Below are 13217 nucleotides of genomic sequence, written 5' to 3' on the forward strand. Positions count from 1 at the left end.
GATCTCTGAGGATTGTTGGGAAAAACACATAGTACTTTAATTTAGTTGAATGATATAGAAAATATGATAAAAGAAATAATAAAAAAGCAAAGAATTCAACGCCTCTTACTAGTCCAAAACGCAGAGTTATTTTTGTAAATAGAAATAATATAATGTATAATTGACTATTTCCCAATTATCTATTACTAAAATTTTTTCAATTTTTAGATGAATCTTGAAAGGATATACGAGCTCAGATGTAACAATACAGAAAATACTTAGGTACAATTACGATAAAAGTTTGAACTACTTAGTCTATTGCCCTTTTTATAATTACATTCAAGTGAACAACTAAGTGTACCTTTGCTGGTGTTAATTCACGTGTTTTACGTATTAAGTGACTAGACATCTGGGTAACAATTTCTTGGCCTTTTTTATTTTTATTTCTTTGCAAATTTTATGGGTCAGCACTTTTCTGCAGTTACTTCTGGGTCTCTTCTTCTACCCCCCTTCACTATTAAAAATTGATATTTGGTGAGTAAAATATATTCCGCGCGCTTAGATACAGTCGGAGAGAGCATAAGAGAGAGAGAGAGAGACAGAGAGGGATGTTCAGGCAAGAGAGAGCTTTACATATTTTTATTAATTCTGAAATCGTTACATAGTAAACCCTTTTACTTTATTAATTCTGTAGGTTGCTGATTTTCTGATTTAAACAAGAAGTTGAGAGAGATTTTGTTGATTCAATACAGTGCTATTTTACTGTAGACGGAAAAGAAATACTATTTATATTACAATTGAAATTCGGGAATTATAGAGTTATCCAAGGAGAAAAGTTTCTTTAAAAACAGTTACAGACATATTTAGAATACGAGGTAATAAAAAATGGGAGCTGCACCATCCAAAATTGTTGATACTTTACTAGAAGATACTAATTTCGACAGAGATGAAATAGAAAGGCTGCGTAAGAGATTTATGAAACTGGATCGTGACAGTTCAGGTTCTATTGACAAGAATGAGTTTATGAGCATACCGGGTGTTTCTTCCAATCCACTAGCAGGACGTATTATGGAAGTATTTGATGCAGATAATAGTGGGGATGTTGATTTCCAGGAATTCATCACTGGGCTGTCAATTTTTAGTGGTAGAGGATCAAAGGATGAAAAATTAAAGTTTGCATTCAAGATATATGATATCGATAAGGATGGATATATTTCTAATGGTGAGCTTTTCATAGTGCTAAAGATCATGGTAGGCAACAACTTAGATGATAAACAGCTCCAGCAGATTGTTGATAGAACCATTATGGAAAACGACCTTGATGGAGATGGACACTTGAGTTTTGAGGAGTTTAAGAGTGCTATTGAGACTACTGAAGTTGCCAAGAGTTTAACTCTTCAATACAATGTATGAGGCGATATTCGGTCTGTACTTAATTAAAAATACCCCCGCCCCTTACTCAAGTCTTCTTTTCAATTGAACGTAATATTCTTTATGTTCAATGTAAAATAAATTAAGGATATTCTAGAGATTTAAGCAATGTAAGTTATTTTTTTATTTAACTCTTTATTTAACGATATTTTATTCAAGTATTACACGCATTCGTGCCAAATAGTACAGCAATTTTTTTCTTTCTCATGAAGCACCACGTTATGTTATATATAATGATAATTATTACATTGCCTTTAGAAAATCATGCTATACAAGAAAGAAAACATCTTTCAAAGCCTGATAGTTCTTGTTCTAAAGAGTGAAAGTGTATCGAATGAAGCTTTAGATTATATATCATAACCGTATCCTTCCAATAGAACAATAGTAACTACGGAGGGTTGGCCGAGTGGTCTAAGGCGGCAGACTTAAGATCTGTTGGACGGTTGTCCGCGCGAGTTCGAACCTCGCATCCTTCACTATTCTTTTCTATTATTTTTATACTAAATAAATCACGTGATTTATGGCTGGATTTGTGCTTTTTTATTTTCTTTCTTTTTTTTCGGTTAAATTTTCTCGCATTCTCGCTGCCTTTCAATAGCCACATCCAAAAATGAATTGCCTGTTAGTACTTACAGAGTTTGTGTATTTGGCAACCATCGAACACAAAATTATGACTACTTGTGAGTTTATTTGATCTTATCATTCCAAATTTGTAACCAAATTCATATTATTGCCTTATTAATTCTTTAGAATTAGGTTTACTTTCCCACCTTCCCATTATATTTCCATTTTTCTTTTGTATTTGTGATAATACTTCTATCGTTGAATAATTTACAGCCTTTGTTCTTTGTCGTGATTTATTAATTCAATCCTTATTATTGTCAAAAATTAGCCAAACTCATCTAATATTTTCAATTGTTCCTAACAAAGACATCTGAAAATCTATTCAACTTTTCTATATTCGCTGCTGTTTGGATTTCATTATACCTAGACCCTCAAATTGTTTTACCTTACTAATTTACTCTAGCTATGTTTAAAAAGTATAAAAACCAGGACTTAGATGTTGCCTTCTGGTGGAAGAAAAACCCTAAAACGCCATCGGATTATGTGAAACTTATAAATGATCAACTGAATAAGATAGAAACAACAACATCGCTGAACTCAACTGGGAATGCTTCTTCATCATCTGTTTCAGATAGTAAAAAAAAGGCCCAGGATGAAGTATCCAAATACTTAGCAGGTATGAAGCATTACATCCTGGGAGAAGTTGACCCAAAACCGTCACCTGAGGCTATTGACGAATTCTATCAAGCAATGTTGGCTTCTGATATTTTCCACAACTTAATAGCACATATTGCGGACCTAGATTTCGAATCTCGAAAAGAGGTTATGTTGATTTTATCTATCTGTCTAAACTATTCCAAGGACAACAAGTTTGTGACAGTAGACTATTTAGTTTCTCAATCTAGAACACTTTCATTAATGTTACGTACTATGGGTCTTACGTTGCAAAGACGAGATACTTACGATATTTTCATTATTGTTGGTAATATGATAATAGAATGTAACAAGTATGAACAACTCTGTCAAATTTTTCTCTCAGATCCTCAGGTATGGAGTCTCTTTGATTTTGCTGGATTATCCAATTTTGAAATTAGCACACAATCCATGCAGATTCTCAATAGTATGCTAACTACTCATCCTAAATTGGTGGCAAGAGAATTTTTCTCCCTGGAGAAGAATATATCCAAGTTTATAAGGTACGTCAATAAACTTATGGCCCATGGTAGTTATGTCACTAAAAGACAAAGCTCGAAATTGTTGGCCTCTCTAATTGTCGTTCGTGCACATAATACTCTCATGCTCACTTATATCAACTCTCCTGAAAACCTAAAACTTATCATGACACTTATGACAGACAAATCTAAAAATTTACAATTAGAGGCTTTCAATATTTTTAAGGTTATGGTTGCTAATCCAAAAAAATCAAAGCCGGTCTTTGATATTTTGGTTAAAAATAGGGATAAATTATTGAACTACTTTGAAGTGTTTGGTAAAGATGTCCAAGACTCTACATTTTTAGATGAAAAGGAGTTCATTGTCCGTGAGATTGAAAACTTGCCTAGATTAAAGCAAAATACTATGGAGGGAATGCCTGTGGTATCAACCTCTCCCACTAGGAATATTATCGGGCTAGATCAGGTATCTGCTCCTCATCAGTCCGGGACTGAGAACTGAAAATAGTATCTATAAATGTTAAGACTTATAATCAGCTTATCCAAAATTAGATATAAATAAGTGAGACAAGACGGATGCTTAGAAATATGGTCATACAGATCATCACTTAACATCTGAGGTAGCTATGGCTAGAAAGGTCCATAACAAAGTTATAATGATCTTTGCTAGTTTGTATTGTAAGTTGCTGCCAGAGGTATCGAATATATAAAATTTGATTCTTGTTTAAGTTTAGTTCCTATTTATCGCAATATATATTTATTCACATGCATCATTTCTTCTTGGACTTTTTCCGTAAGATCTTAGAGTTAGAGCTGGTTTTAGAGAATGATAACGGTAATCTACCTTGTGGGTTAGAAGGATTCCTGGTTATTTTTGAGGTAAAAGTCTCGGTCTCAGCTCTTATTAATTCAGGAATTTCAGATCCGCTTGACTCATTTGCTAGACTGTGTAAAGCCTGCAAATCCGTTTCAGACTTTCTTATCACATTAGATTTCCTTGCGTCAGACAAGTCTTTTAGACGCTTTTCCCATAAAGGTACTTGTTGGTCTAACAAGCTATTTAATTCATTTAAACGATTTTCAGTTTCCAACCTACATTTTGCATCAAATTTCCCGAATTGATAACCACCTTTACCATCAAATTTGAGGAGATAGTTATGAAAGTGCCATAAACTGGTTCTATGACAAACTGAAATCACCGAAATTCCTAACTTTTGAGCATTTTCATACATTTTTTGTTCCATTTCTGGAGACACCGCAGATGTACACTCATCAAGTACAGCAAACTTTGGTTTATGGTAGTACATCCTTGCCATTGCTAATCTCTGCTGTACACCAATTGATAATTCTTCAGACCAGTTACGCTTTAAATTAAATGCTGCTCTAATATCAGTAAGTTCGTCTTCAGATTCGACTGACTTATTATCTTTCTTTGCCAATACTAGTGACATATTTTCTGTAATTAGGTCAGTTAGATCCAATAGTTCAAGAACTTTGATTAGCTTCTCATCACCAAGTGTATAGTCGCCATTAAATCTTTCTTCGAACTGTTCAATTGTATCCGGGTATATTATTTGCTCCCTGAATGTAGATCTATTCCCCATATAAGGTTTCTGAGGTAGATAAAAGATGGCACATTCTAGCCCAATCTTTCTGGGTGGGACGGTTAATTTAGTTTCTACTCCATTACCAAGCGGCTTTATTGGCCACAGTCCTCCCAAGAGTCTGAACAATGAAGACTTTCCGCAGCCATTAGGTCCTATTATCAATAAGTGATCGCCGTGTTTTAGTTCAAAGTTCAGTTCAGGTACTAAAACTTGGTTAGCAGGTGTAATTAATGGAATATGTTCGAACTTGATAATATTTTCGTCATGCTCAATCAACTCGGAAGATGCATCCTCATTAACACTTTCTGGAGCAACCATATATTTATCTAGTAAGTCATTGAAGTAGTTTAGTCTTAAACTAGTACCACGCAATTCTTGTATGTTTTTCTTTAGTTCTACAAACCTTCCAACTGAACTAGATGCTGTTAATAGCAATCTTCTGTTGGTGATGAAATCAGCGGTGGAATCTGTCTCCCTCTCATCGGCTCCTTCATTAACTCTACCCTTGAAAAATATAGGAATTGAACATAACGCAAGCCCAGCAGCACCCCAGGTATATTTTATGACAAATGTGGAGGCTAAATCATAGACGGCTCTGGCTTTAATCTCTTTGCTCATAAATAGAACCAACCTATAGAATGAAAAATCCAAAGAGGTCAACTCTCTAGAATGTCCTCTTAGGAGAGCAATCTCTTCATTGTTGCTATGTACGCTAGAGTGTAATGATCTGAACCAACTCTCTAAAGAAGATCTCATCATTGTAATCTTGGTAAAGTTAGGCTGAATTAATTTCAACATCGAGTTAGATATGTATACAATGAGACCTAGCACAAGAGTACCTTCACCCATGACTCCTGACCCTGACATAAGCAATTTGAAGGAACATAATATCAAATCGAGCATAGGCTTTAAAAGCTGATTCAATAATAAGGAAGTATTATTTGAGAATTTACTGATATCCTTGGTTAAATTATCTTGAATTTCGGAAGAGCTGTCAGCAGCTGCAACCGAATAAAATGTATGATGATTTGATAAATATTTCCCCATCAGGCATGATGATACGGTGTTGTTAATTGAGACTGAGCACAATTTAGTAACGTAGTTTATAAGGGAGTTAATAAAACTTGCGGGGATACCTAATAGCATCCATTGCCCTAGTAAAATCTTTAAGAAGTTACCGTACTGCGCTTTAACTAGTGTTGATACCAATCTACCATCTAAAGTAGCCACATGCAAAGATAGAAAAGTCCTTATCACTAAGAGAATTGCCTGAGATACAAACAGGAGCAGTATCTTCCTGTCCTTCAAGAGCAATTTCATCAAGAAATCAGTTCTTCTCAATTTTGTCCCTATTTCATCTTCTGGTCTACTTGTCTTCTCTACCACATTAGCGGTCTTCAAATTTGTAACGCCAGGCAACGCGCTAGTCTTAGAGACTTTATTCAGAACTCTGTTACGAGCCTTGATAACCAGTTCATCAGACTCTTTACCGTCTAGCAGGTCATCTACATCTATACTCTCTTCCGAATCAATCTCCTCGGGACTAGACAGGGAGTCCTTCCTGTCACGTAACCTCTCACTCAACCTACCTAGTGTACTTTTCTCCTCTCCAAGAGAACTCGAATTAGTATCCCCATTTTTCTTCTTCCGCTTCTTCTCATTCACATTAGGCGACCCAGACCCATATAGAGACACAAATAGCAATAAGATATAAGACGTTCGCAGGATATTCACCCTATGTTTCTTATACACACTCAAAATAGACATTCTCTTAACATTAATATTCTTCAACCTCTCTTTGCCTAAGGAATCAACAAGAATACACATAAGGGATCGTTAGATACAAGCACTTATATATGGTAGTTCTTGATTTGGAGTTGGTACCCGCTATGCGATGACTCTCTCTCTCTCTCCCACTATTCCCCACACACACACACACAGAACACACAGAACACACCGCACAAGACTCTTTTCCGGGGCATTTCACAGCTACAAACAAAAACCGGCTGCGAATTTTTTAACAGGTCGGAATGCCTTTATTTAACTCCGAGTTAGGGCTTTACTTGACATATATATATATTTTAGGGTTATTGACTGAATTGGTTTTGATAGAGGGTTCTTTAGGGTTATCTGTCATCACGTGTACGTTCGTGGTTTCGTCTCTTTTTGTATCTGTGGGGGGCGGATAAAAAATAAACGCCGACCCCTGTTCATTCTGATTTTTCAAAGGGGGGGCCAGTGCGGTGTGTGCATAAAACCTCGAGGATTTCCAGGGGCAGCTCCTTTCCTTTTTTTTTATTGAAATAATTTTTTGCCAGAGAAGCGAAGAAGTGAATGGGAATCGCGTCTCTTTTATTTTTTTTTGATGTGATGTGTTTTAGTAATAGTAATTATGTTATTGCTTTTTTATTTTCCAGCCCCCCCATTGTCTTAACTTTCTAGGCGATTTGCGTGCCCTTTGTTTTTTCATAAGGCAGTTTTTTTAAAGAAGCACCATTTTAAAGGCATTAAATGTGGATGCCGGAGGTAATCGAACAAACAGCGAGAAACGGTATATAGAATAATAATATTAATGTTAATATAAAAAGGGAAATGTTTATTCTCCGGATTTACAAAAGATGCTAGACTTTGTGATTCTGATATATATTATAACTAATCAATAAAAATATATATTATTTTAATTTTATAAATTAGAGAGAAAAAAAACATAAAATAGATAATGTTAGTGTATTAAAAAAGGTATATTATGGCTAAGGGAAAAAAAAGAACTTATTAACGGTATAATACAATGGTAACAAAATAAAAAGAGATAGAAATATTTTTTTTTTTTTTGGGAGGGATATTGGACCTCTTGTGGTGTAAAGAAAGTTTATGCAAATCATAAAAATTTAATTTTTTTTTTTAGTACTATGGCACAGGATATGTTGTATTTGCTTTAGAAGTACGTCATAATTATTATACTATGAGAAAAAAAATTTTTTTAGACCATAGCATGACGAGGAGAATTATTACGCATGTCAGAGTTGGAGCTGTCTTCCTCGAGGTTTGCTACATCGACGGATTGCACTACCTTTTCGGTGTTGTAATTGCCATCGTTCATGCTGCTAACGCTATCGCTGGATTCTTGGTTCATATTCTTCTCAGTCATTAAGAAGCCGTCACGTGGTTTACCAACTCTAGCGTAGAAGGCACAGTACAAGAAGATAAAGGTAGCGATACATGCTGTGGCAAAGCCACACCAAACACAACCGTAGTATGCAGAACCGATGGTGTACACAACGTTGAATTTATCGTGACTGGTACCGGATTTGATGATAGTGACCATAATGGCAATAACACCAGCACCTAAACAACTAAATAAAGCAGCGCAAGAAGTCAAAGTGGCAGTGTAGCACCAAACATTTAGATTTCTACCATACTTTGGTACGAGCAAAATCACCCAGCCGAAGATACCAAAGAAAGAGACAATAATTGCAATCAAGTTCATCGATAGAGCAGCTTTGACGGCAGGAACATATTGATGTTGTCTGTGAAGCAATTTACCCTCTAGGTAAAGATCGTTAGCTGTGATATTCAAAGCATTTAAATAAGGTTTGAACTGTGAGTCAATTAAACTGTTGTAAATGATGTTTCTGAAATCCAAGTTCTGCACAGCATGAGGAGCATTACACTTTACAACTTTGCCCTCCATGTTAATTTCACACAAAGTGAAAATAGATAGTCTGAAAGCTGCTGGAATCTCTAAATAATCCAGTAATGATGGAGTCAAATCATACAACTGCTCTTGAGTGACCTCTGTTACTTGGTTTGCATCTTGCAAAATTTTAACGATTGGCGTGAATGTCTCAGGATTAGAAGTAGCCCAAGCAGTCAATGAGACTAAAGAGGTAAAAGAGTTGTAAGGATTAGTTGAAGCTGTCAACAATCCAAATAGAGAAGGAACTGCATCAGTATTGGTATTAGGATCAGCAAGACCTTCTGAAAGAAGACTTAGAATACCTAGGACGTTCCTTGGGTTGTTGGTTGACTTAACGATACCGCCCAGACCAGCTAATTGTAGACCAGCTAAAGTACTGTTACGGACAGCAGCAAGTTGAGGTACAGTTTTCAAAACCAAGGTTTGGTTCTTTGTATCAGTCAAAAGGGTAGTTAGATCAGCAAAAGCTACTTTAGCTGATGGTGAGGTAGTGACATTCTGTCTTAGCAAACTCAATAGGTTGTTAATAGTACTGTTCTTATTAGTTGAATCGTCCAGCAATGTTTCGACAGCACTAACTGCGTCCTTTTGGCTTTCTGGGACAGAACTTTGAAGAGTCGTAAATAAGGCTGATAAGTCCTGGTTTGCATTTCCATTTAGAGATCCTTGCAATGTGGTCAATAAAGTAACACCTAGTGCAGATGGAACGCTTGCGTTCATCAAGGAACCCAACGCTTCAAGAGTACCGTTGACATTATTAGTCAAGCTGAAAATTTGGAAGACTGGAAGTAATTGTGTCTTATCAGCCAGGGTCAAATTGTTTAGAGAGTATAGAGCATCGACGTCACTAACGGTGTCTTGAGAGTTCTGCAAGATGTTTAGCACCATGGTAGTGGAGTTATCGGATGGTTGACCCGACTTTTGCTGTTCCAAAGTAGGTAACACCAATTCACCTAATGATTCCAGAGTCTGGTTCTTGTCTTGAGAGTAATTCAATAACCCACTAATAGCCACAAGTTCTTTGGTTGATGAATCAGAATCGTTACCGATGGCTAGAGGAGCAAGTTTAGTCAAAGCAATCACAGTATCAGAGGTACTGTTGGCGTTAACCAACAAGCTCAATAATGGAGTAAGTGCTGGTGTATCGGCAACAGCTTTCAAGGAGCCAAAGATCTGACTAACAGAACTGTCTGGAGCAGTTAAAGCAGTACCCAAGATGGTAAGAACTGGTGCAATTTGAGGAATAACTTTGGTGACATTAATATGACTGATATCAGCATCACCGATATAGATATTATGAATCGGACTGTAGTTGGCAGTAGACCCTGCAGTGGCTATAATGAAAAGAATAAAAGTCGTGAAAAGAAACACTGCACATGTGGAATATAAAATAATTTGAGTAGATCTCTTCAGCTGTTTGGCATTAGGATATGTATCCGGATGAGTATATTTCACCGCAGCACGGTGGGCATGACGATGTAAAGTAAAACCCATATTAGTTTTTTTTTTAATTCTTATTTTATTTTATTGTTCTTTTTTTTTATTAACTGTTCTGTTCCAATATTATAACCCAATAAAAAAATTAACAAAAACTTCTTAAGGTTTGCTTCTTTTTGTTAATAATTAAGATATTAAGACGCAATTAAATGATTATTAAGAAAGAAAAAAAACAGAGTACTCTTTAATTAATGATAAAGAAGTTCTTATATATTGCGTATAACAAAGTCCGAAACTTTTTTGTTTTTGTTCTGAAGTTGTTGTTTAGCTTGTCAGATGAAAAGATTGCCTTCTTTTGACTTTATTTGTGGAGTAGTATTCGGAGATAAACCTGACACCGTTCCGGGCAATATTATTGTATTTTTTTTTTCTAATTTCCCTTTGCTTAACAAGTAATATCTTTGAAATCTTTATTTTGATTCATTTGACATATTCTGGTCTACTTTGATTTGTTTTTCCTTATATAGTTCTACTCCAACTTTTTTTCTTTCTTTCTTTCTAATTCATCTATGATGTCTCTGTATCTCTGTCTTTACCATTAGGGAGTTTTGGTTTGGGATTGGTTTTTTTGGTTGTATTTTCTGTTCATATTGATAGTTCCTTACTGTGTGTCTTTCTAAGGGGAGTGGTTTTCTAAGTGAACCTACCTCTGTATTGTCTCTGTAGGGGGAAAGGATGACTTTCTTTAAAATTTTTTTTTCAAAAGAATTTTTAAAAAAAAAAAAGGAGGAGGGATTCACCGTTTACGGGTTCGTTGTTTGTTTTGTGATTTTTGGAATGAGAATTCGCCGTTAGAACCCCAACAAAAAAAATTAATACTGAAATACTTGATACTGCCTACAGTGTTTACAACGCTAATTCATTACAATGACTACAAAGGACTTCTCTCTCTCTCTCTCTTTCAATCTCTTAATCTCTTAATTTCTTTTTTTTTCATTGTACAGTGGTTGCTTTCAAGAATAACGGTATATGAGAGCGGCTAACAGACAGAGAAAGAGTAGGAGAGAGAAGAGTTAAATCAGTAAGGAAAGAAATTTAAAGAAAAAACTCAACAAATTTATTTTTTTTTAGGTAAATTAGGAAAACCCCCCTCCTCCCTTTTGTTGGGGTAAGCTATACTAATGCCCTTGAGAAAAGAAACCTCAGAAAGTGTAGTACGGAAGGCTGAAATTTATTGCTTTTTTAGAAGACTGATTGGCCCTTCCCCTCTCTTTTCTAACTTAAAAGCACTACCTCCCCCTCTTTATTTTTCCTTTGAATTTACCTTATTCGGACATGTAATAACGTTCTTAGTAACTACGCGATTAAAGTCGGAAATTGAATAGAGACGGTAAAAATTTGGGTTCACACTCCGTTGCACGGAGAAAAGCAAACGACAAAACAGCCTTACTCCCACCCCCTTCGCCCGAAAAATCTGTGCCAAAACGAAAAAAAAGAATTTACGAAGATGCGAGAACCGTAGAAGAGAAGAGGGGGGGAAGAAAAGAAAACAAAAGGGAATGGGGAAGGCATTCTGGACGAGAGGGTACTAAAATAGAATAAAAATCTCCAGGGTAACTTATGCTGTGTCTAGAACTTCGACTTACCCAGCCTTGTAGAAAATATATTAAGATATTAGAACTGAATTCTATTGTTAAGAATTGTTGATCCATTGTTCTTAAGCAAGTAATAATAAAAAAAAGTGTAGAATTGTTATGCATTAAAGATCTATCTATAACTTTAAAAAAAAAAAACTAAAATTAAAAAAAAAATACTTGAAAAAAAAAAAAGAAACTCTTACATAATTTTTATTAGGGAATCATCAGGTTTGTACACGATTTTGTAGTTTAGAGATGTGATGACACCATTGAAATCGTTCCTGAATATGCGGTCCTCTAGACATATCTGTAGAGACACTCCGAAATAGGACCCCCATTGAGGTCTGTTATTCATAGTGCTGCTATTCTCAAGCACACTGTCTTGGCCTAGCTTGTTCCTCCCGCTCTCGTCAAACCGCACTTTGCAATTCACATTACAGAGAATCGTATTACTGGCTCCCGTTGGTATCACGTGATAATCTAGAGCCGATAGTACATGTTGTGTCTGGACTACCTGCTGTGACCACATCGTCAGAAATATAGTAGGGTCGGCAAATGGCATGGAGTCGAATATGATCTTACTGGCGGTGGTGGCTTGTGGGGTGGTCTTTGGAGATTGGAACAGTTGCAGAAACTCCACTAGTTTGTTCTGGTTGGTTTCATCTAGATGGGCAAGAACTTTCTTGACAAATAAGTCTATCAGTTGGAATTGGTTAGGATTGCTATTCATTGCTTAGGAAATTAGTAGCTCTTTATTATAGCTGTTTTTTTTATATATATTTTTTGTCCCTTATATTATATTCCTATTGCTGATCCATTGTCAAAATAGCCTCATCTATATCTACCCACCTACGTTTGTTAATTAATTTTTTTTTTTCATATTTTTTTTTGGTTCGTCAAAGCATATTATAGAGTCATTTAATACGTTACATTATCATGATATTTTCCGTATATCAGTATATAGAATGGATGTAAATAGTTGTTACCCGACATATATAAGCTATTGTGCATGTTAAAGAGGCACCCACACATATATTGAATGAGTTCGCTTGATGAGGCTCCAACCATCTAATGGAATTCAAAGAAAAAATAATTAAATGGCTGGTTTAGTTATCCATAAAAAACAAATTTAATAAATAGCTTGAAGAGAATTGAATATGACGTATTCTATGTTTACATATTTCCTGATCTGGCTATGTAGTTGATATTTTCCAAAAATAGTAATGATGAGATCTAACGAATCTCTGAACTAATTACCTGATTCGGTCATATGATAAAGGCAGATTTAATTTCATCTTTTTTTTTTTAACTGATTTTCAGTCGGAGGTGCCTCCATTTCTGTGCCAGCCATTTTATAAATTGACTTAAAAGCAATTTCATTCATTTTTTTTCTTTTTTTAATTCTCAATTAATGTTGTTAAGTATTGTCCGAGGTAGATAGCACCATTATTTCCTTATTAGGAGTAGTAATTGGTATAACCAAGATAACTATTGGTAGAATTATTCGAGAGCGTAGTTAAAAGAAAAGATATAAGTAATTGAAGTAAAAAAAAAAATATGAAAGGGCTGGTTTAAGTCATCTGGTGTTTCTTTACGGGTTTTATCTCTTTCATTGCAGATGTTGGGATCATGTCGATCTAATATGTATAATATAAATACATCGACAAAGATCAATTAGTCTCTCACGTAACCC

General features: G+C 35.3%; 5 protein-coding genes across 5 annotated transcripts; 2 read left to right on the forward strand and 3 right to left on the reverse strand.

Moving 5' to 3' along the window:
- Nucleotides 1–864: 864 nt before the first annotated feature.
- On the forward strand, nt 865–1392 carry CNB1 (calcineurin regulatory subunit B; the record flags this gene model as incomplete). Its single annotated transcript, XM_071051717.1, has 1 exon — nt 865–1392. The coding sequence occupies one exon, from the start codon at nt 865–867 to the stop codon at nt 1390–1392; it is 528 nt and encodes a 175-aa protein (XP_070907107.1).
- A 1047-nt stretch (nt 1393–2439) lies between these two features.
- On the forward strand, nt 2440–3648 carry HYM1 (Hym1p; the record flags this gene model as incomplete). Its single annotated transcript, XM_071051718.1, has 1 exon — nt 2440–3648. The coding sequence occupies one exon, from the start codon at nt 2440–2442 to the stop codon at nt 3646–3648; it is 1209 nt and encodes a 402-aa protein (XP_070907108.1).
- A 268-nt stretch (nt 3649–3916) lies between these two features.
- PXA2 (ATP-binding cassette long-chain fatty acid transporter PXA2) lies at nt 3917–6580 on the reverse strand (the record flags this gene model as incomplete). Its single annotated transcript, XM_071051719.1, has 1 exon — nt 3917–6580. The coding sequence occupies one exon, from the start codon at nt 6578–6580 to the stop codon at nt 3917–3919; it is 2664 nt and encodes an 887-aa protein (XP_070907109.1).
- Nucleotides 6581–7733: 1153 nt separating this feature from the next.
- Nucleotides 7734–9944, reverse strand: FAT3 (Fat3p; the record flags this gene model as incomplete). The annotated part of the gene is made up of 1 exon (XM_071051720.1): nt 7734–9944. One exon carries the CDS (start codon nt 9942–9944, stop codon nt 7734–7736), a length of 2211 nt encoding a protein of 736 aa, XP_070907110.1.
- Nucleotides 9945–11723: 1779 nt separating this feature from the next.
- MTR2 (Mtr2p) lies at nt 11724–12254 on the reverse strand (the record flags this gene model as incomplete). The annotated part of the gene is made up of 1 exon (XM_071051721.1): nt 11724–12254. One exon carries the CDS (start codon nt 12252–12254, stop codon nt 11724–11726), a length of 531 nt encoding a protein of 176 aa, XP_070907111.1.
- Nucleotides 12255–13217: the final 963 nt, after the last annotated feature.

The sequence above is a fragment of the Nakaseomyces bracarensis genome (genome assembly GCF_045282275.1).
Source record: "Nakaseomyces bracarensis strain CBM3 chromosome Unknown Scaff7_0, whole genome shotgun sequence".
Lineage (NCBI taxonomy): Eukaryota > Fungi > Ascomycota > Saccharomycetes > Saccharomycetales > Saccharomycetaceae > Nakaseomyces > Nakaseomyces bracarensis.